Here is a 26,904-nt window from a genome sequence, read left to right on the forward strand (position 1 = left end):
TAGTCACTACCAAGTAGAATAGATACGATTGTTTGAATTCATTAAATTAATACGCTTTTAAAAAGAAACTGATATCTTACAACAAATTTGGTTACCAAAAATGATCTTTTTTATTATTAGATTATTTTATGACTAAAATTTTCGCTTTAGGCTTAGTTAATACTCGTAACATAAACGCGTCTAAAACAATTTTTGCCCACACTAAATAAACTAATCACTTTTGGAAAAAATTACTTGCTATTAGCTTTAAATGATCAAATTTATCAAATTATTACTATAAGTTGCTTTGATAATCTAGAAAAAAAATTTAAATCATGACTCATTGTTGTTTCCCAATTCGACAAAAAAAGGAAAACCTTTATCATTCAATGATATAATCTTCCCGACGAATAAGATGAAATTCACGTACAGTTTATAGCCGAACAATATATGAGTTACCCACTAGTTACCCTACCGAAAATTATATAATTGTGGAGTTTGGTACTGTGATTCTTCATGAAACAAATTTGCTAGGCCATATTCTTTTTTATTCAATATGTTTCAATAAAGATCGACGGGCTTAAAAAAAAATTACTGAAAATTCCTTGAATATTATAATTTTAAACTAAACTATCTCATTTTCAATTTCTTCAAAAATAATAATAATTCGTGAGCACGTAATTTCGTACGAAAAATTTCAAAGAAAAAATGTCATCGAAAAATATTCTACGTTCTAACAGTGAGTATTATAACATTATTCTTTAAAAGGATTAAAGGGATACAAAAACATGAAATATGTATTCTATCAAGAAAATATCTGAATAATTCTAGAAAAATTTGCTTGAATATGTTTAAGAAATAAGATTCTTCTCTAACTCTTCTTTAACAAAGCCGGTTTATGTTTTCTTAAACTTTCTGCCACCCCAGTGAAATGATTAACTAAATTAACTTCATTAACAGTACGAGTAAACTGACATCGTAGAGCTCCAGATGAAGTATTTGCAGGATGATAAGATTGTGCAATCTTCGCCATTTCTTCTAAAGAATTACTTTGTGATTCACTGCTAAATAGTACCGTATAAAGATATAACGGAGATCTGAAATTTTCAAAGATAACTCGGTTTAATTAAAAAAAATAAATTTTCTTTATTTTAGAAAAAAACAAAATAAATAAAATAATAAATTACCCCCTCGTTTTATTTTGATTACAAATAGTATGAAGTTGATTTGCTGGAACACCGCATAGTCCATCGGATAAGAAGATAACGATATTTGCTCTAAAAAAAAATCATTATATTGAATGAGTAATGAGTACCTATATTTTTAACCTACAAAATTTCAAACTATTACTTTGAATTATCAAAATATTTTGTAATCAAAAATCCAGCTTTCTGAATCGCAAGATCAAAACTTGTTCCGCCGCGAGCTTGGTGTTGGAGCATTGAATTTAACAAATCTTTTGGATCTGTTAAATCTCGATTTTCAAATGGAACAGTAACCTGCCATTTATTGATTTACTTTAGTAATAAAAACAAATATGAATTAAATTCAAATATAAAATTAGAAACCTCATGGTCAAATAAGATTAACGAAACACTATCACGCATAGCTGATGACAATTGATTTTGATTTGCCCTTGCAGAATTTATACGTGCTTCCATAAATTGATATACCTATATTAAAAAATTTACTTGTTTAAAATTAAGAAAGGTCTTGCAAAATCATATACTTAATATTACCGCTTGATAAACTGCACCAGTCCTATTATTATGATTTCGTATTAAATTGTTGTAAATTGGAAAGTTTGGAATTGGCCTCTTGTCATTGTAACTCATAGACCCCGAACGATCCAATGCAAAAATAATATGAAAAGCGGCTTCACGTGTACTTGGATTTTCACAATTAAAATGATGTCCATCTAAAGATATATACCCATAACCGTTTGGAGGATTTGAACTTGGACTGAGCGGAGCATGAAAAAGTTGTAATTCGCAAAATGATTTAGTTGGAGGAGGAGCACTTGATCCTTGAGATTTATGATGCTTTTCATCGGGGCATTCATGATCACATTTTGTAAATTCTTGTTGTTCTTGAACAGTATAAGGATCTAATATCAAGTAAATATATTAATTAATAAATTATAAATACACGTATTAAAATAATTAATAGATACTAAAAATATTTTTTAATATGCACCTTTGAAACCTGTTCGCTCCCAGAAAAGTTTGTGAGATATAAAATCTTTCGGTTTCTCGGGATTAGGTTGTACTTTTTCTAAAATTCATTAGATCGTTAATAAATAACAGATAATTAGACAGTAACCTAAAAAAGTGTTATAATTACCATTAATATGTTGTATATCTTGCCCTTGCCCTTGGTTTCCTGATTTGCAATTTTCCTCGTTTTTGCAGTAATCAATATGACGATGTCTACCTAAATCTTTACAATGCTAATATAGAGAAAAGACAAATTATTTTAAAGGAAAATAATTGTAATATAAATAATTTAGAAATTTATATAATACTTGCCAAATTGCAGAGAACAAATGTTCCTTGATCACCAACTCTCAATTTATGGCTAATAATTGAATAATATTTAATAAAAAAAACAAGACATCATGTCTGATAGATTTTCTTTTAATGTTTGATATTTCATACCCTGCATATTCAAATTCACTATCTTCTCCTGTGAATTCAGTTTGAGTCATATTTCCATGTCTCGTTTCATGAGTTTGTTGTGCGTGGCCATATGGTAATGTACACTAATGTTAGAAATTGTTAATTATGATTAAAAAAAAGAAAAAAAAATATGAAATAAATATAAAATTGCGTAATACACACATAATATTCACAGAATTTACACTGTGCATTACAATAATGAAATCCATTTTCCTTATGCGTATGTGTTCCAGTATGTGTAAATTCATTAGGAGGAATCTTTTTATTACATTTTAATCTTTCACTTAATTGAATATACTATTACAATAGAATATACAAGAATTAATACATTTTTATATTATACATTAATAACTTTATACGCTCTAAATTATACCTTTGTAAATGTAATAGAAGTTTCCTTGACTAAACCCTTATAAGTTTCTTCCTGCTTTTTAGGTTCAGTCACTACTTGACATATACCATCATCTTGACAATCTTCACGACATTGATGCTCATTACTTTAATAATCAAAAGATTTTCTTTAATTAATAACATTTTAAAGAAAAAAGAAAAGATTACAATAATACATACCCACAAAAATGATTAACCTGTAAGTCGGAAAAGGCATGAAAATGATCATCACTTTGACACCTTTCCTTGCAATTTGGAATTGGACATTGAATTGGACAAATTGGGTTTTCACAACGATGCGAATCATGCTCTTCTTCGTATGGTTTAATACATTTATTCGGACATTGGTAATCTTCATCTTGTGTATGTGTTGATAACGAACAATCTTTTCCACAATAATGAATTGTTGATTGACATAAATGTTCACTGTCATCATGTCCGATTTCCTTTGAACAAACTTTCTGACAATTGCGCTTGTCATCAAGACTACATGGTTTACCACATAAATGGCTTATTTTGTCACAAGCATGTTTTCCTTCATGTCCAGCTTTGTGACTGCATTTCGGGATTAAATTGTCGTTATGGGCTTCAGTAAAGTGACAAAAAAAATGACACTTATGATCGGTTAAACAGTCATGATTTTCTTTGTGATCCCGATTTTTGACACATTTCAAACCACATTGATGGCATGTTAATCCACACAAAGTCCATAGGAGTGTGAGCTTGCTTAATTCTTGCTCCATTGCATACTTTCCATTAACAACATCATTATTATCTTGTGGAAATTTAGCAGTATTTTTCACATACCAATTTTGAACACGCAAAACGCGACGTTCAATAATATATCTAAAGAATTTTTCAAAATTAGCAAACCACTCTCTATCATTAGATGATTCTTTTCGTGGTTGCACATAATCTTCAAAATAACATCTTAAATCTTCAGAAAGTCGTTCGAAAGACTCGTGTTCGTCATATAACTGGATATCAGAATCTGGTAATATTTTAGTAGATCCTTCGTAGTCACTTAAAATATCAGATAGGATGACAATTTGATCATCAATTGGTTCTCCAGAATCGCGATCCTATTGAAAAAAGAATAACATAAATAATTCAATTTACATATTTCAATACAAGCAAAAACGTGTTACCATAAGTTGTTCGTTAACAGAATCTTTCTGCTCCAAACCATAAGCAACAACGGTTGGAAGTAATCTTTTTAGGGTTGCAACACGAATCTGTATAAGATTTTCGTCCAATGAACCCCAATCGCATATCTGAAGTATACATATACAAATTAATAATTTTTATATCATTATTATTTCGTTAGATGTTATATAAAATCTACAAACCTTCAATTTAGCCATAATTACTTTCGTATTTTGCAAAAAAGTCCTAGCATTTTCATATTTTGCTTCTTGCTTATCCAACTTCTTATTAACTTTTGATAAGGTTTTAAACCATGATGCATCATTAAACATTGGCCAAGGAATAATGTCTAGTCCCCCTTTGTACATTCTTGAAATAAAGTTGTCTTCACCCTCCTAAAACATTATAATAAAATAAAATGAATGAAATGACCTTCCCCCCAAAAAACAATATTATAGTAATAAATATACCTCCGAAACCAATTGACTAAATTTTAACCTGAATTCTCTAACAATGTCTTCTTTGTCAGCACTAGGAACATCTTTTATAATGATACAAAGTTTTGCCTAAATAATCAATAAAAATATTAATAAACTAAATTTTTTTTACGGTTCAAGTCTAAACAATATTGTACCTGAAATATTTTTGAATCTGACTCAAACAGCGTCGCGCCATCTTGAAATCTTTGAAACATTGTCGACATGTCTCTATTTACTGCAAATTGATTCTGTTTTAAATTTTCAATTATGTTAACAAAATGTATAAAGAACTAATGATTATTATAATAATAAAAAAATTATATTTAACCTTAAAAAGAATAAGATTTGACACAACTGTATTGAAGAGTGTTAAAAATAAATCTAATATGTATTTACATGTAAGAAATTATTATTATTATAATATTATAATGAACACTTCAAAAAACATATATGTATAAATAATTACCTTCTTGCGGAGTTCTCTCGAGGGATTTTAAACCCTCAAAGTCGAGTGCAACATAAATATATTTCTTTGTATTTACTGAAAGATAAAAAAGTTTAATTTATGTTCTCAATTAAAATATATAAATACTTTTAAATTTACCTAACGACATCCATACACCTTCGGTGCAACGCTAAAAATTAAATTTAATTTAATAATTTTTAAGAGAAACATTAATCTGATAATAATTAAAATTTACCATTGCAGAACCGTCAAATGTAGTTCCGACAAGATGATTTAGCATGAACGATTTTCCGCATGATTGCTCACCCATACTAGAAACAACTTTAACTTTTTTATCGCCAAAGTGCTTGAAAATTCCTTCATACCATCCAAAAGAAATATTCTTGGCTATACCATCTACATGGAGACCATAACCATCATCACCATCATCGTCAAGTCCAACATGATCATCATTCGAGGATAATCCATCTCTAAGTGGCTGAAACAAGTTATTTCTTGCTACAGCAATTTGGATAGGAATTAAACAACATAGTTGAATGATCCACTCTCCTAATTGACATTTTGCTGAAAATTTCTTCTGAAATTTTGCATTTTCGACATCAAGCTTTTGAAATGTGATAACGGATGTAGTAAATTCCTCTAATATTGATGTTGGTTTTTTTGTAGAACGCTTTAAATTCTTGAACATTTCAATAATATAGTCTTCAAACTTCTCGCCATATTTTTCAATATCATTATCGACATCTAGTACTATTTTTAAACTAAGAGGACGGTTCTGTTCGGGATCAATACAACTCTCCACTGGATATCTCTCAAACATTAATCCGTAAGCATCGATAAGACCATTAAGCTTTGTCTTAGGTTCAATACGGAATTCCATCCATTTGTCAAATCCATTTTTTTGTTTAAAATTTCCATCAATTTTTAACTCTGTATCAGAAAGAACTTCAAGAACACTATATTTTTCTCCCAAAATTACAATATGTTCTCCATTTTGAACAATTTTCTCAAAGCGAGTATTCTTTCCTTCAATAATAGTATACTTAAAGTTTTTGTGAGAGACTTTAACGAGTCCAAGCGATTGTTTTTGTACGCGTTCTTGGAAACGATATTGAGTTCTCTCTACAGTAATTTTTACTATTATCGAATTAAAACATCCATTTTCCAAATCCAATGACATCAAGTGGGTTTGTAGTTTATTTATACAAGTGAATTGTAAGTATTCTAAGGATTGAATAGTTGGCGGTAAATCGATAACTATAAACATAAGAATAGAAATAATTAAATATTAATCTAATAATTTCAAAGCATTGTATAAGTGAATATTAAAATTTAATCGCAAACCTTTACTAACTGAACTTCCAAAATTTGTACAAAAATAAACATATGCACGGCATATCTCCTTAAGATCGCTTCCTCTATTAGTAGAATCCTGTTCATCATCGGTTAAATTGTCTTCCTCATCGGTTTCATTTTCGTCATTAGTAGAGTTTTTGACTTTTATTTTTTCTTTCACAAACGCTACAATACAAGAACCATCTGGAGAACTTAAAACATTTGCTGTATTTGGTGGAAGGTTACAAACTGCCGGCCGAAATTGCTGATTTACAAGGTTGAATATACGTGCACGACCACCTTTTTCAACGAAACACAGATCTTCGGTGTCCTGAATAAACAAGAAATATTGAATATCCGGAACCGCACCACTATACCATTGTAATAACTGGATGTTTGAATTTCGCGAGTATAAATTTGCTTGACCATCATTGAAAGAAAAAACGTTTAACTAATTTAAAAAGATGATAAATAGAAATTAATTTCATGAGATTTAGAATTATAAAACCGTAAAACTTCGAAACTTACCACCACTTTCCTTGTATCAAATATAGCAATTAACTCTTTGGATTCATTTACTGCAATAAAATAATTTTCATCCATATTTAATGTCTTAAATGGCCTATTTGAATAAGATTGTTTGAAATTTTGTGCTAGTTTCTGAGCAGTATCAAAGAATATTTCAGTTTTTGATGCTCTTTTGTTCCATAAAACAAGAAGGAATTTATGATTATCAAATTGTGATATTTTCCTATAACCAATATATTATTAGATTTTCCTTTCATATTAAAACTAAAATTAAGGTAATAATCTTCTTACCTAAAGTCATAGACTTGAGGATCAAGATGAAATGATTGTCCACGACTATAATGAGAAGGTAAAGTTGGGTTTGGAACATGTAATTCATCTTCTTGAAGTTGAAGGATATCTGCCTGTTCTAACGATGTTTCATAAATTGTTATCTGTAGTTGATTTGGTTGAGTTGTTTCAATTTCATGATAGAAGCGATATCCGTTTGAAAACAAACTTTCAGAAACTAATAATAGTAAAATGAAAATAAACAAAATATAAATACACGTGCTTAATATATATTCAAGTTGATAAATTATTACCTGATATATTTCGTATATTTAGTCGCATAGACCTATATTACGTAATTTTTTATATGAGTAATATATAAAGGTAATGACAATTTAGCAACTAATGAATTAGGACTTATTTACCCATCTTGATATTTTTCTTCTATGACATTACAAATTCTGTCAAATTCGAAATCCTCAATTTCTTGTTTCTCTTGTTCAAATTCTTTGGTTAATCTTTCTGATAATTGTTTATTGAAAGAAACTCTTGGCAAAATTTCCTTAATGTTACTAGGAAAAGTATTCTTTCTCCAATTTTGGTATTCTTCAAAGAAAATACCCAGAATTTTTTGTTTGATATCATTAAATTTTCCAAAAAACGGTGAATTGGCAAGATCTTGTACAAATTTTTTATCCGACATGGTTTTGGATATTTTAATCGACTCCTCATCTGCACGATTAATGCTTGAACTAGAAAAAGTTATAATATCCAAAAAAGCCGTAAACAAATTAGAGATCCCTGAAAAAACTCCAGATGATTGTGGTTTCTCAGTATGTTTTTTTACTAATTTATGTGTATCAGTTTCTTCATCTACGAACATATTATAAAAAATCTCTATTGTAGCTTCTTCATTGCTTTTCCCAGCATTTTTAGTCATTTTAAATATATCAACAACAATTATCGAAGTTAGTGCATATCGTTTCTTTAGTTTACCCCAAGCTTTGGAATTAATTAAAATTTTTTTATCAATTTGAGCTTCCATGTCAGGATATTTTCTACGAATTCTTTCTAAATCTAAATTCATAATTGATTAATAAAATACATAAAATAGTTGCATAACATCGAAGACTTTAAATATATTTAATATATTACCTTCATCACTTATATGCTCATGTTCGGAAGATTCTTGACCAATAAAATCTTCAAAAGGACTACAAAAAATAATACGAATTAATACTCAAATAAAATTAGAAATGGTAAAAACGACAAATACCTATAACTATCGCGTAATTTTTTCCATGCCAAATTTGAAATGATCTCAATATCTTTACTTGTTTCGTCTTTTTCTTGGTCCTTCTTTTTATCATATTTCATCTTCGCAGCAGCTATTGCATTACGCAATGGACCTAAAAGCTCATCTTCCATTTTTAATCCATGTTTAATTAAAATCTCTAATGATTTCATGTTCATTGTTTCACGATTAATATGTAAATTCCGCCCTTTTAATCTTGTTTGTAGTTCTCGTTGAAAATCAAACGCAGTAAAGATTGGCGCAGCCGAGCGTAATTGAGAAGCTGTCTTTATCAATTGTCGAGTAACAAACGATTGGTTTGTGGCCGATTCCACAACTAAATATAATAGATCAAATTAAAAAAATTTTTAAACCTCAAAGAAGCTACCTCCACTTTTTTTAAAAAAATTAAATACCAATTGGATATAAAGGTATATCATCTTGAATATTATTATTTATCTCGGTTTTGATTTTATCAGATAAATTCACCTTAATATGATGATTCATAAATTAGTTATTTTACAGGAAAAAATTTATTGCTACTATTAAACGTAATTAGTTTAAATCAAAACCTCGAAGCCCGGGTAGATTTTGAAGTCTTCTTGTTCCTCTTGACTTTTTTTGACTTCAAACTCATAACATGTGTCATCATCATCATCTGAATCAACATCAGAATTGTCCTTATTCCATTCAAAACTTTCCAAGTCTTTATCGCTCATGAGACAAAGTTGATGGTCAGTAAGCTTCGTCAAATATCTATAGTGTTTGAACAACGTCAATTATATATATCGATTAGATCGTAACGAGACTTTGATGAAACGGATATAATTACCTATGTAGGTTGGTCATATTCTTCTTACGTTGCGAAGAAGCATTTTCTTCGTAACATCCTATTTCAGGCCAATGAACAACTAAACCCAGGTCTGGGTTAACCAGTAACAAGTATAAACCAGGACGTAAGAAAGATTTATCCATGGAAGATTGTGAATTAGCAAGCAAGTCATATCTATAAAATAAAATTAATAATTAATTACAACTGATGATTTTTTTTTAAAGAAAAAAAATATATATATATTTACATTTCTTTATTTATTATTTTTTTACTTAATAAAAGTTTTGCTATTAAAATATGATTTCCATAACATCCAATAAGGCGAAGCGAAATCGTATTCAACTTCGTAAAGTTAATATCAGAAATAGACTTGAAGCTTAACGGGATCATTTCGTTGCATAGTATCTTTAAAGAACCCTTAGAAATAATTATTTTGTCCACTAAACGTGGTAATAAAATAAATGAAAATTTAATAGAAATCGTTTTATAATTTAAATTCACAAATAAATATAAGGAACTTACCAAGACCATTAGAACCATCGTCTTTACATAAGTCTAACAATCGATATAACCCTGGAATATGTTCGGCCAAGTCTTTACCGTATTTAATTTGAGTTTCCAAATCAGATTTTTGAGCTTTAAGAACTCTACGGATATTTTCCTTGAAATCAAGTTCATTGTTAGCATCGTTTCCACCACTTTCTTCTATAATTGAACTATTGCTATTTGACCTTTTCGGAAAAGCGAAACTAGTCGACTGTTCTTCAGAAAGCACGCCTTTGGAAGAATTTTGATAGTCTTGTTGGTCATTTTGTGAATTATCACTTGAAAAAATATTCATATTCATAATTTGACTTAAATCCTGGATTGGATCCGAAGGCCTGAAAGTTTGTTGTCCTTCCGATCTTTGCGAGTTATTATCACCGAAAGGATTCGTATTCATGATTTGACTTAAATTATGCTGAGGTGATTCAATTGGTGATTGTTGATTTGCATCATCATTTGTTAATTTTTGAGATGGATTTCCACCTTGCACATTCGAAGAGCTGTTAATATCAAGTTGTTGTTGGTTTACGACGTTATTATTCACAAATTGAGACGAAGAAAGTTCGGATTCATTTGAATCATTTCCATCTTCCACAATCGAAGGGTTGTTGGTTATTTGTTGTTGCGCCAGAGTAGGATTTATAAGAACGGTAGAATCATCTATAACCTCTTGATATACTAAAAATGAAATGAAGGAATGAAGAAGGACACAAATATTCGTTATCGGTTACAACATGCATAGCGTACACGTGATTCATTTCTAAAATTCACAGTTACGGTAATAAAATTTTGAATCATCCATTTACGGATTGATTTTTAATAACATTCGTGATTTATTTTTCATACTGTATAAACTTTTGTCGAAAATTTTTATTAAACTCTTACCAAAATTATCGGGAAGACCAGGAATGTGCATGGCGATAAAATTTTAAACCGACTTATAATAATGACGGTTAAAAAAAATTCTGTTAAAGGGACTAAATTTATATTGAATTTTTTTTTTATCTCCGAACTCCGGAATCTTAAATTGATAATTACTAAAATCATTTCCGTAAAAGGTATCTGAAAAGGAGTAAAATTAGTTTTAAAATAAGAAAATTTAGCATCGTTGCACCTGTAGAATTGCTTCATTTGGGGAACTGAATAACTGTTATATTTAAAAGTTTTACTATTGTTCGAAATAACCCAAAATGTTCTAATTAGCTATTAAAACCGGTTGGTATCTTGGTTCTTATCAATCATTCTAATAAATTAAAATGGATGACAAGTTTCTCAATGAAAATAAAGTTTCTATTCATGATTTTATAAGACAAAATAAATTTAGATCAGTATCGTCATTGTATTACCATCATTGTCGTACCGTAATTGTTTCCAGATAAGGCAATTTTATGAAAATTATTTCTAATTATTGGTTCTTTGTTTTTTAAATAATAATCTTTTGCATAATAAATTGTAGATAAAGTTTATAGTCTATATTGATAAGCGTTCGAAATTGATAATGGTTTAAAATTATTGAGCTCTAGTGGTGTACTAATAAACAATTCATCACGTTTTATGCCGGGTATTAAAAAAATTTTAGGAAGAAATTTTTTGTTTTTTTTTGAAGTATTCTAGATGGATGCTAAAACAAATTAAACATTTATATTACAGTCCCTGGCGAAAATAATGGCAGCGAGAATGCCGCTTCTTAATTTGGTCATAACTTCATTACTATCCCGATTAGATTAATATTTGTTATACCAAATTGAATAATGGAATGATCATTAAAAAAGCAATAAAAAAAAGTAATTTCAAATATTGCCCCATAACAATTAAATCTGTTAACTTTTTCTTGAAGGAAATTTTTAATTCAACTGGAAATTTTTTGCATTTATGGAAGCAATACATCCTACTTTTAAAAATTCTTAATATTTATTATTCTAAATGTCACAAGTGACGATCATTTCTCATTTTTTAATTTTTCGTTGAGAAAACCTTGGAATACGTGTATTTTTGACTAACCAAATAATTTTCTAGACTATTGATTTGCTTATTATTATAATAAATATATAAAATAATAGGTTCCATAATGTTTGAGGTGGTATGGAAATATATCTTTCAATAATGTGTTCTTCTTGTCCATTTTAAAGCCAAGTTATAATGTAAATTTTGGATTTTTTTGAAGCAAGATACAGATGAATATTAATTGCCGATCCGCCTAAAAACGGCACTGCGTTACTAATAAAATTCGGGGATAATAGCGATAATAAAAAAAAAGCATTTTTTGCATCTCGCGCGCGAAATAAGTTTCACCCATTTTACAAACAGAAATATCATAAAAACAATATTTTCTTTCATTTTATGACAAGTCATATTTGCCAAAAAATTTTATAATTATATTTCTGTAACTGGTTTTCTTCAACTTTCACTTGTTTTTAATAATAAAAATATTTTAAAAAAGCTTTTAAAACCAACTTTAGAAGCTAAAAATTATAGGTTTTTATTGTAAATAATGCAATATAGTAAAATGAAATATTGAAATTTCGTATATTTTAAGGTGTAAATCTGACGCGCGCGCATAGTAAACTCATTATTTTGCATACGAATGTATAACTTTTTTTTGCAAATTCGTTTTTTTCAAATATTTTTTCAGTATATCATATGATTTTTTTTTTATAGTCAATATGTCATCTATGAGAAATCCTTTTTTGAAGTTTGTGTTCTTAGCACAAAATCGGCAAATTTAACCCCGAATTTTATTAGTAACGCAGTGCCGATTTTAGGCGGATCGGCAATTAAACAGAGAATTTCGTTTACTTATGATATGCGTTGTAACACCTGAGCCCATAGAGAATTATGTTTGCCACCTCAGGTATTAACAAAATGACTCTTTATTAATAATTTAAATAAATACAATAATATGCTTGGTTTAATAACATTAAATAATAAAATAAATAATTCATAACAAAATTCGTCCAATTTCTCTCTCTGTCCTTTCCAAAAGGTGATCTTCACGCCCTTTTATGTTTGTTTTTGTGTAACTAAATTCATAATTTCGATTCATGGATTTAAATTATTAAAGTATTTCCATTGTTTTAAAGTATTTCCATTATCTTAATTTTGTATCCATTTGATCATCATGAACTCCTGAATTATGATTTATAATATTAACGTAGTGATCAACAAATTAATCACTTGACACCTCAGATCACTTGATTTCATCCAATTTAGTATCTTTCGGATCTTCATTTATCCTTGAATCTCGTGACTAATAGTTTAAGGTCATCACAGACCAATTATCCTTGATTCTCATGACTAATAGTTTAACGACTTTTCGGTCCAATTAAAATAAAAATAAAAATAAGTTAAAATTTTATACACTAAGACTAAATGTAATACTGCGCCCCACAATTAATAAATTTACTAGGTATACTACGGCATTACAACTATCCCGCATAAAAATTTAATGCCCACATTAAATTTATTCTAAGAATCGAACTCGTGTCTCGAAGTGGTAGGTGCGAATTATACCACTAAATCAAACATGCATTGTCACTTGACTCAGTTGCGTTTTAAATATTCCTTTTTGCTGCGTCTACATCTGCGGTTTATCATGTGTTTGTTAAGTTTCACGGTTTTCCTCCCCGTACCGGATTTCACTTCGGTCTTTCTTAGGAAATTTTCATTAGTTTTTCCTATTTTCGAAAATTATTTTTATGTCATGTGATTTTATTTCACATGATTATAAATTATCTTTATTTTTCTAAGTCCGTTGATGATAGTTATCATTTACTCATCGGTGTATGGTAAGTCTTTAATAATTCTCCATTTACAGGTATCTTCTTGATGACACCTTTAATATTTTTAATTCTATAAGCTCCATTCGGTAGTATTTCATGAATGTAAAATGGTCCCAACCATTTTGATTCTAATTTTCCCGATAGTTGTTGTGCTTTGGCTTTATCATAGAGTAGTATTTTATCTCCAATTCCAAAGGTGTGTTCTTTGATTATTTTTCTGTCATGATACTCTCTTTTGTTTTGTTTGAGATTTCAGTATTTGTTCTTTGGCTTCATGTCAGATTTTTGGTAGTTCTTCTAATAATCCAACTATTCTATCACTTAGGTTAATTTCTTTGATATTTTCATCCATTATTGTCCGTACATTTCTTCCGTATGTTAAATAAAATGGTCGAATTCTTGTTGAACTATGCTTTTTATTTCGGTAAGCAAATAATATGGGTGCTATCCTTTGATCCCAATCATCTTTGGTTGATAATTTTGCTAATGCTTGACCTAATGTTCGGTTGAATCTTTCAACAAGTCCGTTTGTCTCTGGATGATAACTTGTAGAAAAATTCCATTTAATTTTGAATTTTTCCATTAATTCCTTAATCATTTCATTATTGAAATGACTTCCTCTATCACTCAATATTTTCATTGGACATCCATAGTCTACAAATGATGTCTTCATAAATAAATTTTGATACTTCTTTGGCAGTTGCTTCCTTTACTGCTTTGGCTTCTGGCCATTTTGTAAAATAATCCATTGCTACTATGATGTATTTATTACCATTTGTTGTCGTGTTCAATGGTCCAACAAAGTCAATCCCGATTTGATACCATGGTTCTACTACTTTAATTGGGTGTAATTCATTTTTCCCTTGTGGTTTTCCTCTTCTTCGACATTCATCGCATGTCCTTACATATCTTTCAACATCATTCAGCATATTTTCCCAATAATATTTATCTTTTAAATTATCATAAGTACTTTTGATTCCCATATGTGCCGATAATTCATGACTGTGAGCTAAATATAGTGCTCCCATCTTTTCAAAGTCTTCTATTATTCTGATGTTTTTACCATTTTTCTCAATATGCTTTTTACCATCAGTTACTCTGATGTTATCCTTAATCTCAACATTTTTAACCTCTATTGGTGGTTTATCTCTATCTAATTCTATTATTTTATTATATACTCTTTCCCAATCTGCGTCATTATTTGATATTTTAATATTAGCATATTTTTCTCCTTCGTAAATATCTTGACATTCTTTAAATGATTTCACCATCTCCATATATCTTTCTTCATCTAATAATGGGTATGATGTTTTATGTCCTTGATCCTTTTTCGAATATTCTCTACCTTTGTAATTTTCCCAACATTTTTCATTTTCTAAAAATATCACTATTGATTCATCAATTATCCTTTTGCTCCTAAATACTTCCTTTTCTAATAGGTGGTTCTCATATCTTGTTATGTATCCTCTGTCGAATGATGGTGTTTGTTGATAAAAGTACTCACTATAGGGACTTTTATCTAATATTAACCAATCCTCATTATCATGTTCTTCCATTCTTCTGTTGATTTGTTCGACAACTTCCTTCGAATTCCCATTCTATACGCCTTTCTTTGGTATTTTGTACTTATCATTGTCCTCTCTTCTCCTTTTAAAGGTGTTAAACCTCACACTTTGTCCTACTTTTTCAAATTCTTTTATAAGTTTATTTACAATGAATGTTTTTCCAGTACCATCAACTCCACATATGATTATTATTTTAGGTCCCATTTTTACATAATTCTGATAATTTTAGCTTGTTTACTTTACTTAATATCACCTCTATTTGTAATATTTCCTCTTGAGTTTCCAATATTAATGGTCTTTCTTCACTATCTTCAAAATTTTTGGCTTTGAATTTATAGTTATAATTTATCCTGTTTAATTCCTTTGTTATACCTTCTAAATTTTCGATTATATCCTTTATTTTATGATTTGTATTTCTTACCACTTGTTCCATTCTTATTTTTGAAAAGTAACTCTTTTACCCATCTATTTATATTATTCTTGATAAGGCATCTGCGTTTTTATTTTCTTTTCCGGTCTATGGGTTATTTCAAAATCATACTGTTCCAATTCCACGACCCATCTTGATCTCTTTCCTTTCGGTACTTTTGCAGTCATTAATCCCTTCAAAGCTGCATGGTCTGTTACTACCTCAAATTTTCTATTGATCAAGTATTTATGGAAATGTTGTATTCCCCATACAATTGCATAACATTCTTGTTCGGTTATTGGCCATCTCTGTTCTGTCCCGTTTAAACTTTTACTGGCATATTCTATTACGTATTCTTGACCTTTATCATCTTTTTGAGCCAACACTGCCCCTAATCCTATTCCTGAAGCATCTGTAATTAATATAAATTTCCTTAACCAATCTGGTTGTCTCAACACCGGTTCTTCGGTTAATTTCCTTTTTAATATTTCTAATGCTTCATGTTGTTTGATGCCCCATTCAAACTTTTCATCTTTTCTCAATAAAGATGTTATTGGTTTTACTATTTTTGAAAAATCTTTAATAAATTTTCTATAATACGTACATAACCCTAATATTGACCTTACACCTTTTATATTTATAGGTGCTGTTAATTTTTGTATCTTTTCAACCTTTCCTGGACTTGGTTTTAATCCATTTTTACCAACTACATGTCCTAGAAATTCTATTTCTGTTTTTCCAAATATACATTTCTTTAACTTTAGTATTAAACTGGCTTCCTCTAATTTTTCTAACACTAACTTTATGTGTTTTAGGTGGTCTTCAAAATTTTCCGAATATATCATTATATCATCAATGTATACTATCACAAATTCATTTAGGTACTCTTTTAATACTTTATCCATTAACCTTTGAAAACTTGCAGGCGCATTTGTTAACCCAAATGGCATGACATTATATTCATATAATCCTGCTGAGCATATGAATACTGTTTTCTCAATATCTTCCTCAGCCATTTCTATCTGATTAAACCCCGATGCTAAATCTAGACTGGTAAACCATTTTCCTGAACTTATCCTTTCTAATTGTTCATCAATCCTCGGTAATGGATATGCATCTGTTATTGTAACTTTATTTAATTTTCTATAGTCGATGCAAAATCTATAATTTCCCGACTTTTTCCCTGCTAAAGTCACTGGTGAAGACCATGGACTTCTAGATTCTCTAATTTTTCCCAATTTTAACATCTCGTCAACCTCTTTTCTGATGAATTTACCTTTTTCATCATTTTCTTTGTACCCTTTCTTTGGGCTATTGGTTCAGTACCCCCTTTTAATCTGATTTCATGTTTTACTAGGTTTGTCCTATTATATTTTTCACCATCGTACTCAAATATATCCTTATATTTTTCTACTAATACCTTTAATTTACCTTTTTGTTCATTGGTTATGTCCCCTACTTTAAATTTTTCAGTAAATTTTTCATGGTCACTTTTGTGCTTCTTTATCGTCTCTTCAGTATCATTCTGACCAAGACTTATACTTTAAAATTTTCATCTTCCTGACCTTCATGGTCATCTTCATATATGTTATACAATTCATCCTGGTATAATTCTTCTAATATTTCCTCTTCATCAAATGTTTCTTCAAACCCTTTAATGGTCCTTTGTGTGTATTTTACTGGTATATCCATAGTTTCATCATTCATTCTAATTATTATTGTTTTATCTGTGTAATCTATATTTGCTTTGAACATATCTAATACCCCATTTCCTAACACAATTTCGTTTTTTCCTGAATCAATTACTTCAACCTTAATGGGTATTTCCTTATCCCCAAATTGTATGTATATTGTCGTGGTACCCCTAGATGCTAATTTATCCTCATTTATCATCACACATCTTACTGTACTTGGTTCCTCGATTTTTAGGTCCATTTCATCCATTATCTGACTAGTTATTACATTTACTGCTGCTCTCTATCAAACATTACGTCCTTTAATTCTTGGTTTATTATTAATTTACCCCTTAATGCAGTTAAGTGTTCTGCTTCAATGTTGTTCATTGATTCTTGTAGTCAATCTGTTTGTGATACCTTCTCATTCCTTCATAATATATTTTTCTTTGTTTCGCTCATATCTATAATTTGTGAAAAAGTTGCATTTGCTCGTACTTTTCATATCCTCTAATACATTATATTTTGGTATATTTCTTTGAAATGCGCTTGTCCTATGAATACCTTCAACACGTTCATTTTTACATTGTTTTGCATAGTGACCTCTTCGTCCACAATTTCCACACGTATTATTATTTCTCCTTCGCTTCTGTGCTTTCCTCAGACTTTCATCAGTGAATCCTCTTTTTGGTAATGCTGCTGCCCTTTCCTCTTGGCTTGCATATTTATTATTCCTTCTTCGTGCTTGTTCTTGGTCAATTTCCATATCTATATCTCGATTACTTGACCTATTTTTTATGTTACTTCTCGTTTATTTTTCCCCAGTATAAAAATCTTGATCAACATGGTTAAACGTTACATCATTATCTTCGATAATACGGGTCGTCATAACTATATCCTTGGTCATAATTATCCTGATAATCCTGACTATCATAATCATATTGGTCATATTGGTCATTATAATTATCATATTCCACTACATTGAATCCTCGATTATTGTTTTGGTGGTTTGGTGGTCTGTTATAGTTATTTGGTCTTCCATTATAGTTATTTGATCTTCTATTATAATTTTGATTATTTGGTCTTCCATAATTTCTTTGACCATTATTTACCCTACATTCATTTGCATAATGTCCTGGTTGTTTACAATTATAACATGCTACGATGCTATTCTTTGGTTTATTATTATTATTGCGGTCTCTTTCTCCTCCAAGCTTGATTTACTAGTTTTACCTCTAATTTTTTAAACATGTCGGCAAGGTCATCCTCATAATTTTTCTCCAATGGTTTTTCAAATATATTCTTTGGCTTGTCGTCTTGTATATCGATTCCTTTTCTTTGGGTATTAATTGGTATATTAAGTGTTTTTCTCATTAATTCATTAGTAGCTTCCTCTTCTCTCCTTGCTGTATTTACTGCATCATTTAAATTTGCTGGGTTTTGTCTTCTGACTTGATATCCCAATGTTGGTGTTAATCCTTCGATATAATTATCCACTTGTAATTCATCATCTAATGCATGGCCTCTGGTAGCTATCCTTAATATTTGCCTGAACCTTGTCGTATATGCTTCAACATTTTCATTTACTCCTTGTGTTATTTTCCTTAATTCTAACATTTTCCTTTTTCTAACATCTTCCCTGGTAAATCTTTGTTTAATCCTATGTTTTAAATCATTATCATTATCGTTATCTTGCCAATTTACCAAATGACCATTGTTTGCTTCCTTCTTTTCATTATACCATTGTGCTGCTGCACCTTTCAAACAGGTAGCTGCCATTGCTGCTTGTCAGCTCCATTTACTCCTGCTGCTTTTCCTATAGCAGTAAATGCTGTTTCAAATTGTCTTACCCAATCGTTTATGTCTTCTTCTTCCCTTCCATAAAATTGTGGCATACTAATTATTCCTCCAGCTACATTTCCTGCATCCTCAATTGCATTTGCTAATGGGTTGGCTGCGACTAATCCAGCCCAATTACCTCCTATATCATGTCCCGTTGCTGCTAGTAAAGCCGCTCTAAAATCTTCCCTTACTTCAGCTCTTGTTGCTCCCATAATTATTGGTACTATTGGTGGGATTGGTGGTATCGGTGGTGTTAAAGGCGTTTCAAATAAATTTTCTATATTATAATCAGATATTTCGCTTTTATCCTCAGAATTTGATTCTGAACTTTCACTTGAGTCAAAACCAGGTCTATTTATAATGTTTTCTTCATAAGGTTCTTCAAAATTTTCATTGTTATCACTTTCATTTGGATTTAAAATTTCTCCATCTTTTCCAGATCCATCTGATTTATTTTCAGACCCACCCGATTCTTCATCATCAGATTTATTTCCACTACTTTCACTATCCTCAATTCCAGCTTGCTGTTTTAGAAATTTATCTAATATTCGCCTTAAATTTTTCTCCATTTCATTTTTATTTCCTTGGAATATTTCAATAAATTCTTGATCCAATATTTCTCCATCAGTATATCCCATACTGATTAACCTCAATAACTCTCCATTAGTTATTCCTATTTTATTATCATCACATATTTGTTTTAATCTTTTAACCCCGATATCAATTTCATTTTCGTCATTTTCACAATCCCTACACTTGGTTTTTCCTTCGTCAAATTTATTGTTTATCCATCTTATTCCACATTCATTACAAAATGTGGTATTTTCATTTATCCATTCATATAATTTTATCCTTAATTCTTTGTCATTCGTATCAATTTCCTGGAAATATTTTTCCATAAATTCCATTGTTAATATTATACTATTGCTTATCCTGAATTTTCTCATTCTTTCTATTTCTGACACATTTAATTCGTATCCTAATTTTTCTAAGTCATCCTTTAATTCTAATAATTCTTTTTGTTCACAATTTTTACATTGTCCAATGTCTGCTATCATATCAGGTAACTTTCTATTTCTACAATTTCCACATCTCAATGTTTCTTTTGTTAACCATTCATTTATTTCATCTTTTAATTTTTCATCACTTAGTCTCATTAATTCGAAAAATGTACCTAAAAAGTCTTCTGTTAATATCAATTCTATCCTTATCCTTAGGTCCCCACATTCTTTGTATATCCTTGTCAGTGAACCTTCCACCCATTTCTTCAATTTTTCTTTTTAATGATTCCATCCGTCCATTCGACATCATCCTCTATTTTTATTTCATAATGTATACTACCATCACTGTCCTCTAATTCATAACTTTCAGGACTATCACTTTCTGGGTCCTCAGGTTCCCTTGTAAATTGTTTGGTATCAATAAATCTTTGTCTTACTTTTGATACATATCTTATCCATGCATCACCTCCTTCTTGCGTGTCTGTCTCACATCTATTCTGATATTCTATCTGGAGTAATAATTCAATTACCTCTTCTTTCCTCAACAGATCTTCTGTTTCTTCATATAATAGATCCCTGAATAACTTCATTGCTAACTTCTTAACATGTATTGCTTTCATTTCATTTTCCAATATCGTGTTATACCAATCCCAAAATTTTTGAAATCTATTTTCAACATCCCAATCTTCTAAAATGTATCCATGTTCCATTATTTCTGGACATCCAATTAATCGATCAAATACTTCATTTTCTAAGTCTCCTTCAATACAATCCCTTACAATTACTACAATTATTATTCTCAATCCTTTTTCTTTCATTTTTGGTTGTTGTCTGTACCTTATTGATTCAATTATTCTATCTACTATATTCCTACATTTTCCTTTATGTATTGTGTCCTCCCTTTCTCTATTGTCCATACTTAATAAATTCAACAATTCTTTATGTGTCACATTATTGTACATTAGTATTGTATCCTCAAATTTAAATAAAGCATCCCAAAATTTCTTGAATGCTGCCGATACTTCTCTTTCTATTGGGTTACATATTTCACATGCTAAACATTCCTCTGGTTCTATCACTCCTAGGTCATGTTCTTGTTTATGGTTTATATATCCAGCATTCCAAACATGGTACCATTCCATTTTTAATAAAATTCTCTAAAAATTTTCGCGTCTTTTACTTTTTATCCTTCTTTTATATTTTATTTGACCTATACTGGGCTTGCCTTTACCTCATTTGTTCATTACTGAGTATGGTAGTTTACAGGTTTGTACAAATAAATTTATATTCCATAAAATTTTCCAACCTAAGGTTGAAGTGTGAATCCATATTTGATTTGTCCGATTATTTGTTGTATTTCCAAGACTGATGTATCTTTCCTCGGTGTCAACAATTCATTTAATAAGTGGGAGATTCAAATCTCCCTCTTTCATATGCTCCTACTACGCCTCTAATTCTATTATATCTTAAAATTTACTGTGCTTTGATAATCTTTAATTAATAATCTCGACACCTGTATTGACATTTTATATAATTTTACTACGCTACAAAATCTCTTATCATTTATATCCTTATTAATTTTTTAATAACTTTCCTTGAATATATTTGTCCAGCAAACATTATTTTAATTTTTGTTAACGTTAATCATGATTTTTCTTGGGTACCCTCACACAGAATTGTTTTTGGAAGTTCACACAGAACTATTCTCAATTGATCACACAGAATACCTCAATTGAGTTCACACAGAAAAAGCTCACACAGAACTATTCTCAATCGATCACACAGAAAACCTCAATTGAGTTCACACAGAATTACCCTACCATCGTATTTATAGTGTCGGTTTTTGGGTACACTTTTTATCCTTAACTTAACCTCAATTATTTATAAAAATTATTTTTAATCCTTAATTCATGGAACTTATTTACAATATTCTATTAAAACCCCTTCTAACTTGATTAGCCTCGCATTTCCCTTGATAATTAATTACTACCATGCATATTTGATTCATATGCATGGAAATTATTGTAATAATAATTTTTCATTGACATATCAGCCGGTGGTCAAGTTAGATCAAAAATTATAATTTATGAACATTATTATATTTTTTTTTTTATACATTTATGGTCATACTTACCCAAATTAATACCTTTTACCCTGGTAACCATTATTTTCACGTATCCTTTAAAATATTTGACTTTATTTTATTAAAATTTAACGTTAATACACCTTAAATTCTTTTTAACCAAGACTTAGGACTTTTACTTTTATAATTCCTTAACTTCGTCGATCCTTTATTTGTAACTTCTAATGATCACGTGGGGGTGATCATTTTCTTTTCTCAGAGATCCTGTACTTATAACCTGTAGTGATCATGTGAGGATGATCACTTTTCCTTTCTCGGAGCATGCACCACTTGTAACACCTGAGCCCATAGAGAATTATGTTTGCCACCTCAGGTATTAACAAAATGACTCTTTATTAATAATTTAAATAAATACAATAATATGCTTGGTTTAATAACATTAAATAATAAAATAAATAATTCATAACAAAATTCGTCCAATTTCTCTCTCTGTCCTTTCCAAAAGGTGATCTTCACGCCCTTTTATGTTTGTTTTTGTGTAACTAAATTCATAATTTCGATTCATGGATTTAAATTATTAAAGTATTTCCATTGTTTTAAAGTATTTCCATTATCTTAATTTTGTATCCATTTGATCATCATGAACTCCTGAATTATGATTTATAATATTAACGTAGTGATCAACAAATTAATCACTTGACACCTCAGATCACTTGATTTCATCCAATTTAGTATCTTTCGGATCTTCATTTATCCTTGAATCTCGTGACTAATAGTTTAAGGTCATCACAGACCAATTATCCTTGATTCTCATGACTAATAGTTTAACGACTTTTCGGTCCAATTAAAATAAAAATAAAAATAAGTTAAAATTTTATACACTAAGACTAAATGTAATACTGCGCCCCACAATTAATAAATTTACTAGGTATACTACGGCATTACAGCGTTAAAATCAAATATTTCACATAATATATTGAAATTAATTTATGTAACATTCTTTGAATATTAAAAGTGGCATATGAATTATGTACAATTGATAAATTCAAGAATCTCTTTCATATAATCCAGAATTAATATGTATTACTTATCTCCTGGCTAATTAAGTAAAATTTTACTATTCAAATTAGCCAGGAGATAATTTAAAATAAATCTTGTTTTCGTAGACATTTTACATTTAAACCCAGTGGACTTTAAATATATAAATATTGCAAATTCTTTCACGTGATAAAATAGAGATAATTATATAATTATGGAAATAATTTTAAAAAAGAATGTTTAATGAAGTGTAACGTTATTAGCTTTACTAGCATTTGCTATTTATTACATCAGGTTTATTAGATGAAAAAACATGACTTATATTATATCTTTCATTCAAGTAGATTTTTTTTTTACAATGAGAATTTTAAAAGTCCATATTTTTTTTTGGTGGAACTGAAAATGGAAAAATGTATTTAAAAATTATTTGAAGTGAGCTCTTAAATAGCGTTGGCTTCTTTGATTTATGACATCTTTTTACCCTTAAATCTCACTAAGTATTACATGAACTATTTTAGAAAGAAATTATATCCAACAAAATGACATTATTGATATTATTGGCGGAGTAATTTAAAAAAGAATTTTCTACAGATGATAGTAAGAATCCAAATATTCATTTAAATCTGCATTAAGATAGAAATTTTTTTTAATTCATTCGAGAGCCGGAAGCAGTTACGGATTATTATATACTCTGTATTCACATTATCGAATATTCTATATAGTTTAATTGAAGATGAGCAAAATACGAATTATTTTAATCCTCTTTTTTACAAGAAAAAAAAAATACGGAGCAGCTAGCTGATTTAGTCGAGTATGTTTTGTATTCTTTAGTATTATATTTAGATGTTAGCATGTTACGTTGCCGTTTTTTGCAATTGTTGTTTGGACTCTTTTTGGTCTTTAAATAATTTAATAATTTTAAAATTAAATTATTAAAAAATTTAGAAATTTTTAAAGAAGGAATTACGGTTAGCTGATAGAGTTATTTTATGTTAATGTTACTCATTCAAAGTATAAACATATTTTTTTTATTAAATAAAAGAATTTTTTTTTTACATTGTCAATATTTCTCATACCTACAGTTGAATTATACGAATTATACCTAAAACTTATGCTTCGTATATAGGTAATGATCGGTTGTGCACGTTGTGCACTTGTGCCACAAGTTCTAAACTCTATTTAATACAATTTTCAATTTGGTTACACTATACGATGTACCAAAAAGGTGGTTCTTGAAATTTTAGAATTAATAATGGCTGCACAACTTTACAAAACTACTTCAGGACGTTTGTTTCATGCCGGACAAATAGCAATTATTACCGTTGGGTAAGTCTTTCAAGTTTTTTTTTCTCTAATTTAGAACTTATTTGTTACTTTGTTAAACTGAAAAGGTTGCCAGCAAGAGGAAAGACACACGTGGCGCGTTCGTTATGTCGTTATCTTCGATGGTTAGGCGTTCCTACAAAGGTTTTTAGTGTAGGAAATTATCGTCGTCATGTTATTGGAAATGCTTCTAGTTTACCGCATGATTTTTTCAATCCTGGTAGGCTTTTCATTGCATTTATTCTATTGAATTAGTTGTTTGATATTTAATTTGATTTTAATAGGAAATCTCGAGACCGCTGAAGCTCGCCATAAAATAGCAACAGAATGTTTACAAGATATGATTAAATGGTTGCAAGAAGGAGGCCAGGTTGGCATTTATGACGCTAGTAATACAACTCAAGACAGACGTAAAGAAGTACACGATATCTTAATTAGCCATAATGTTCACGTAGGTAAATTTAAAACTTTTACAATTCATGGTTGATTTATTTATTAAATAATTAATATTTATTTTATCAGCCTCTCTTTATCGAATCGATCTGTGATAAATCGGAAATTATCGAAACTAATATACGAAGTGTCAAAATTACTTCACCGGATGTAAAAAATTTTTTCTCTTTATTTGATTCTAAAATATTTTATATTATATATACAATATAAAACTTAAGGTTCTCTATTTTCCCGTAGTATGTTGGCTGGGACCCTGAGGAGGCCGTAAAGGACTATTGGGTAGATTTTTTTTCTTTCTAAAATGAGTATTGAATTTATTGAATTAAAAAAAAAAAGAAAAAATACTCAAACGTTATTGATAATTGCAAATTTAGACGCGTATAAATAATCATTTGGAACACTACGAAACTATTAATGACACGGAGTTAAGTTTTGTTAAAATGATTAATGTTGGTGAACGTATAATTGTAAATAACGTGAAGGGATATCTTCAGGTTTGCATTTGATATAATAATGATGAATTAACAAATTTTTACTCAGAAAATTTTATTTTAATTTTAGAGTCGAATTATGTTCTATTTAATGAATTTGCACATCTCTCCAAGAATTATATATTTTGCCAGGGTACGGTCATAGTGGTCATGATACATGTATTATTGATTTAGGCACTCAATATTAAATTATTCTTACGTTCTACGCGTCATTTTATATAAGTCGGGTGAATCAATGAACGAAACGTCCCAAAAAGCTGATGCAGAATTAAGTCTTGCGGGAAAACATTATGCTTACACTTTAAAAAACTTTTTATTAGCGTTGAGGGAGAGAGAGAAAAAAGAACGAAAAGAACAAGGATGGGATGACGATGAAAGAATGTTGACGGTGGGTGTTGTTTTATTTGATATTTAGTTACATCGTACAATATTATATTAAAAAAATATATATATATTTTTATAATTAAAGATCTGGACTTCAGCACGTCAGCGTTCATATCAAACAGCAAAACCTTTTCTTGATGAAGGTTTTAATGTATATCATCGTCCATCATTGGCCGAAATTAATGTGGGAGAAGCCGATAACCTTACTGTAGAAGAGATTAAGGTGATTTGAATAAGATATAATTTTACTATTCCTAATAGTAGTTGTTATTATTCACGATATTTTATATTTATATAGGCTAAATTTCCTGAAGAATATGAAAAACAACAAAAGGATCCATATCATTATCGTTATCCTAGGGCTGAAGTAGATATTTCAATTGATGCTAATAAACTATTACATTTATTATTTATTTATTTATTTAACTTTAAATTTAACAGTCATATCAAGACTTGGCAGTTCGTATCGAATCTATTATTCTTGAGCTTGAATACGAGAAAAATGATGTACTAATAATAGCTCACGAATCAGTATTAAGATGTCTATATGCGTATCTTTTTGACCGGCCAGAAGATGTAAGATATAAATTTTGGTTTGTTTATTAAGCCTTGTCTTTAATAATTCCTATTTTTCTATTATAGGAAATTCCAAGGATAGTGATTCCTCGTAATTATTTAATTGAAATAATTCCCTCCGCTTATGGATGTCGTGAAACTCGAATGGAAATTGTTGACACTTTTGTCCATTCCGTGCCTTTATTAGCTGATTTGAGTCACAATGGGAAAAAATCAGATTAACGAAAATCGAGAAAGCATTAAAAAAAAATTTTTATCATTACAACTATCATAAATGTAAAATAAATTATCAAGATACTCGTTTTATTTAATCACAGTCATTTATCTGATTATCAACTGATAGA

The 26,904-nt window shown here is 29.5% G+C and overlaps 3 protein-coding genes across 3 annotated transcripts; 1 reads left to right on the top strand and 2 right to left on the bottom strand.

The window, feature by feature from the left end:
• Positions 1-494: 494 nt before the first annotated feature.
• OCT59_006585 (uncharacterized protein) lies at positions 495-10,893 on the bottom strand. The gene is made up of 33 exons (XM_066141350.1): positions 10,829-10,893; positions 9,920-10,621; positions 9,645-9,837; positions 9,398-9,571; positions 9,138-9,321; positions 8,982-9,054; positions 8,548-8,902; positions 8,427-8,485; positions 7,697-8,348; positions 7,586-7,617; positions 7,293-7,509; positions 7,002-7,224; positions 6,483-6,924; positions 5,374-6,395; positions 5,277-5,307; positions 5,139-5,213; positions 5,001-5,053; positions 4,828-4,920; positions 4,664-4,759; positions 4,397-4,588; positions 4,196-4,321; positions 3,228-4,129; positions 3,031-3,154; positions 2,820-2,954; positions 2,637-2,740; positions 2,508-2,556; positions 2,323-2,428; positions 2,176-2,253; positions 1,719-2,086; positions 1,548-1,652; positions 1,330-1,478; positions 1,167-1,256; positions 495-1,076 (listed from the first exon to the last, which is right to left on the bottom strand). The coding sequence occupies exons 1-33, from the start codon at positions 10,857-10,859 to the stop codon at positions 851-853; spliced, it is 7,461 nt and encodes a 2,486-aa protein (XP_065998146.1). The 5' UTR covers positions 10,860-10,893; the 3' UTR covers positions 495-850.
• Positions 10,894-15,480: 4,587 nt separating this feature from the next.
• On the bottom strand, positions 15,481-15,720 carry OCT59_006586 (uncharacterized protein; the record flags this gene model as incomplete). The annotated part of the gene is made up of 1 exon (XM_066141352.1): positions 15,481-15,720. The coding sequence occupies one exon, from the start codon at positions 15,718-15,720 to the stop codon at positions 15,481-15,483; it is 240 nt and encodes a 79-aa protein (XP_065998147.1).
• An 8,865-nt stretch (positions 15,721-24,585) lies between these two features.
• On the top strand, positions 24,586-26,869 carry OCT59_006587 (uncharacterized protein; the record flags this gene model as incomplete). Its single annotated transcript, XM_025321378.2, has 12 exons — positions 24,586-24,659; positions 24,725-24,876; positions 24,941-25,107; positions 25,179-25,259; positions 25,347-25,388; positions 25,484-25,603; positions 25,671-25,733; positions 25,824-25,988; positions 26,070-26,207; positions 26,283-26,351; positions 26,426-26,560; positions 26,627-26,869. 12 exons carry the CDS (start codon positions 24,586-24,588, stop codon positions 26,780-26,782), a joined length of 1,362 nt encoding a protein of 453 aa, XP_025169082.1. The 3' UTR covers positions 26,783-26,869.
• Between the last annotated feature and the right edge of the window lie 35 nt (positions 26,870-26,904).

The sequence above is a fragment of the Rhizophagus irregularis genome, chromosome 14 (assembly GCF_026210795.1).
Source record: "Rhizophagus irregularis chromosome 14, complete sequence".
NCBI lineage: Eukaryota > Fungi > Glomeromycota > Glomeromycetes > Glomerales > Glomeraceae > Rhizophagus > Rhizophagus irregularis.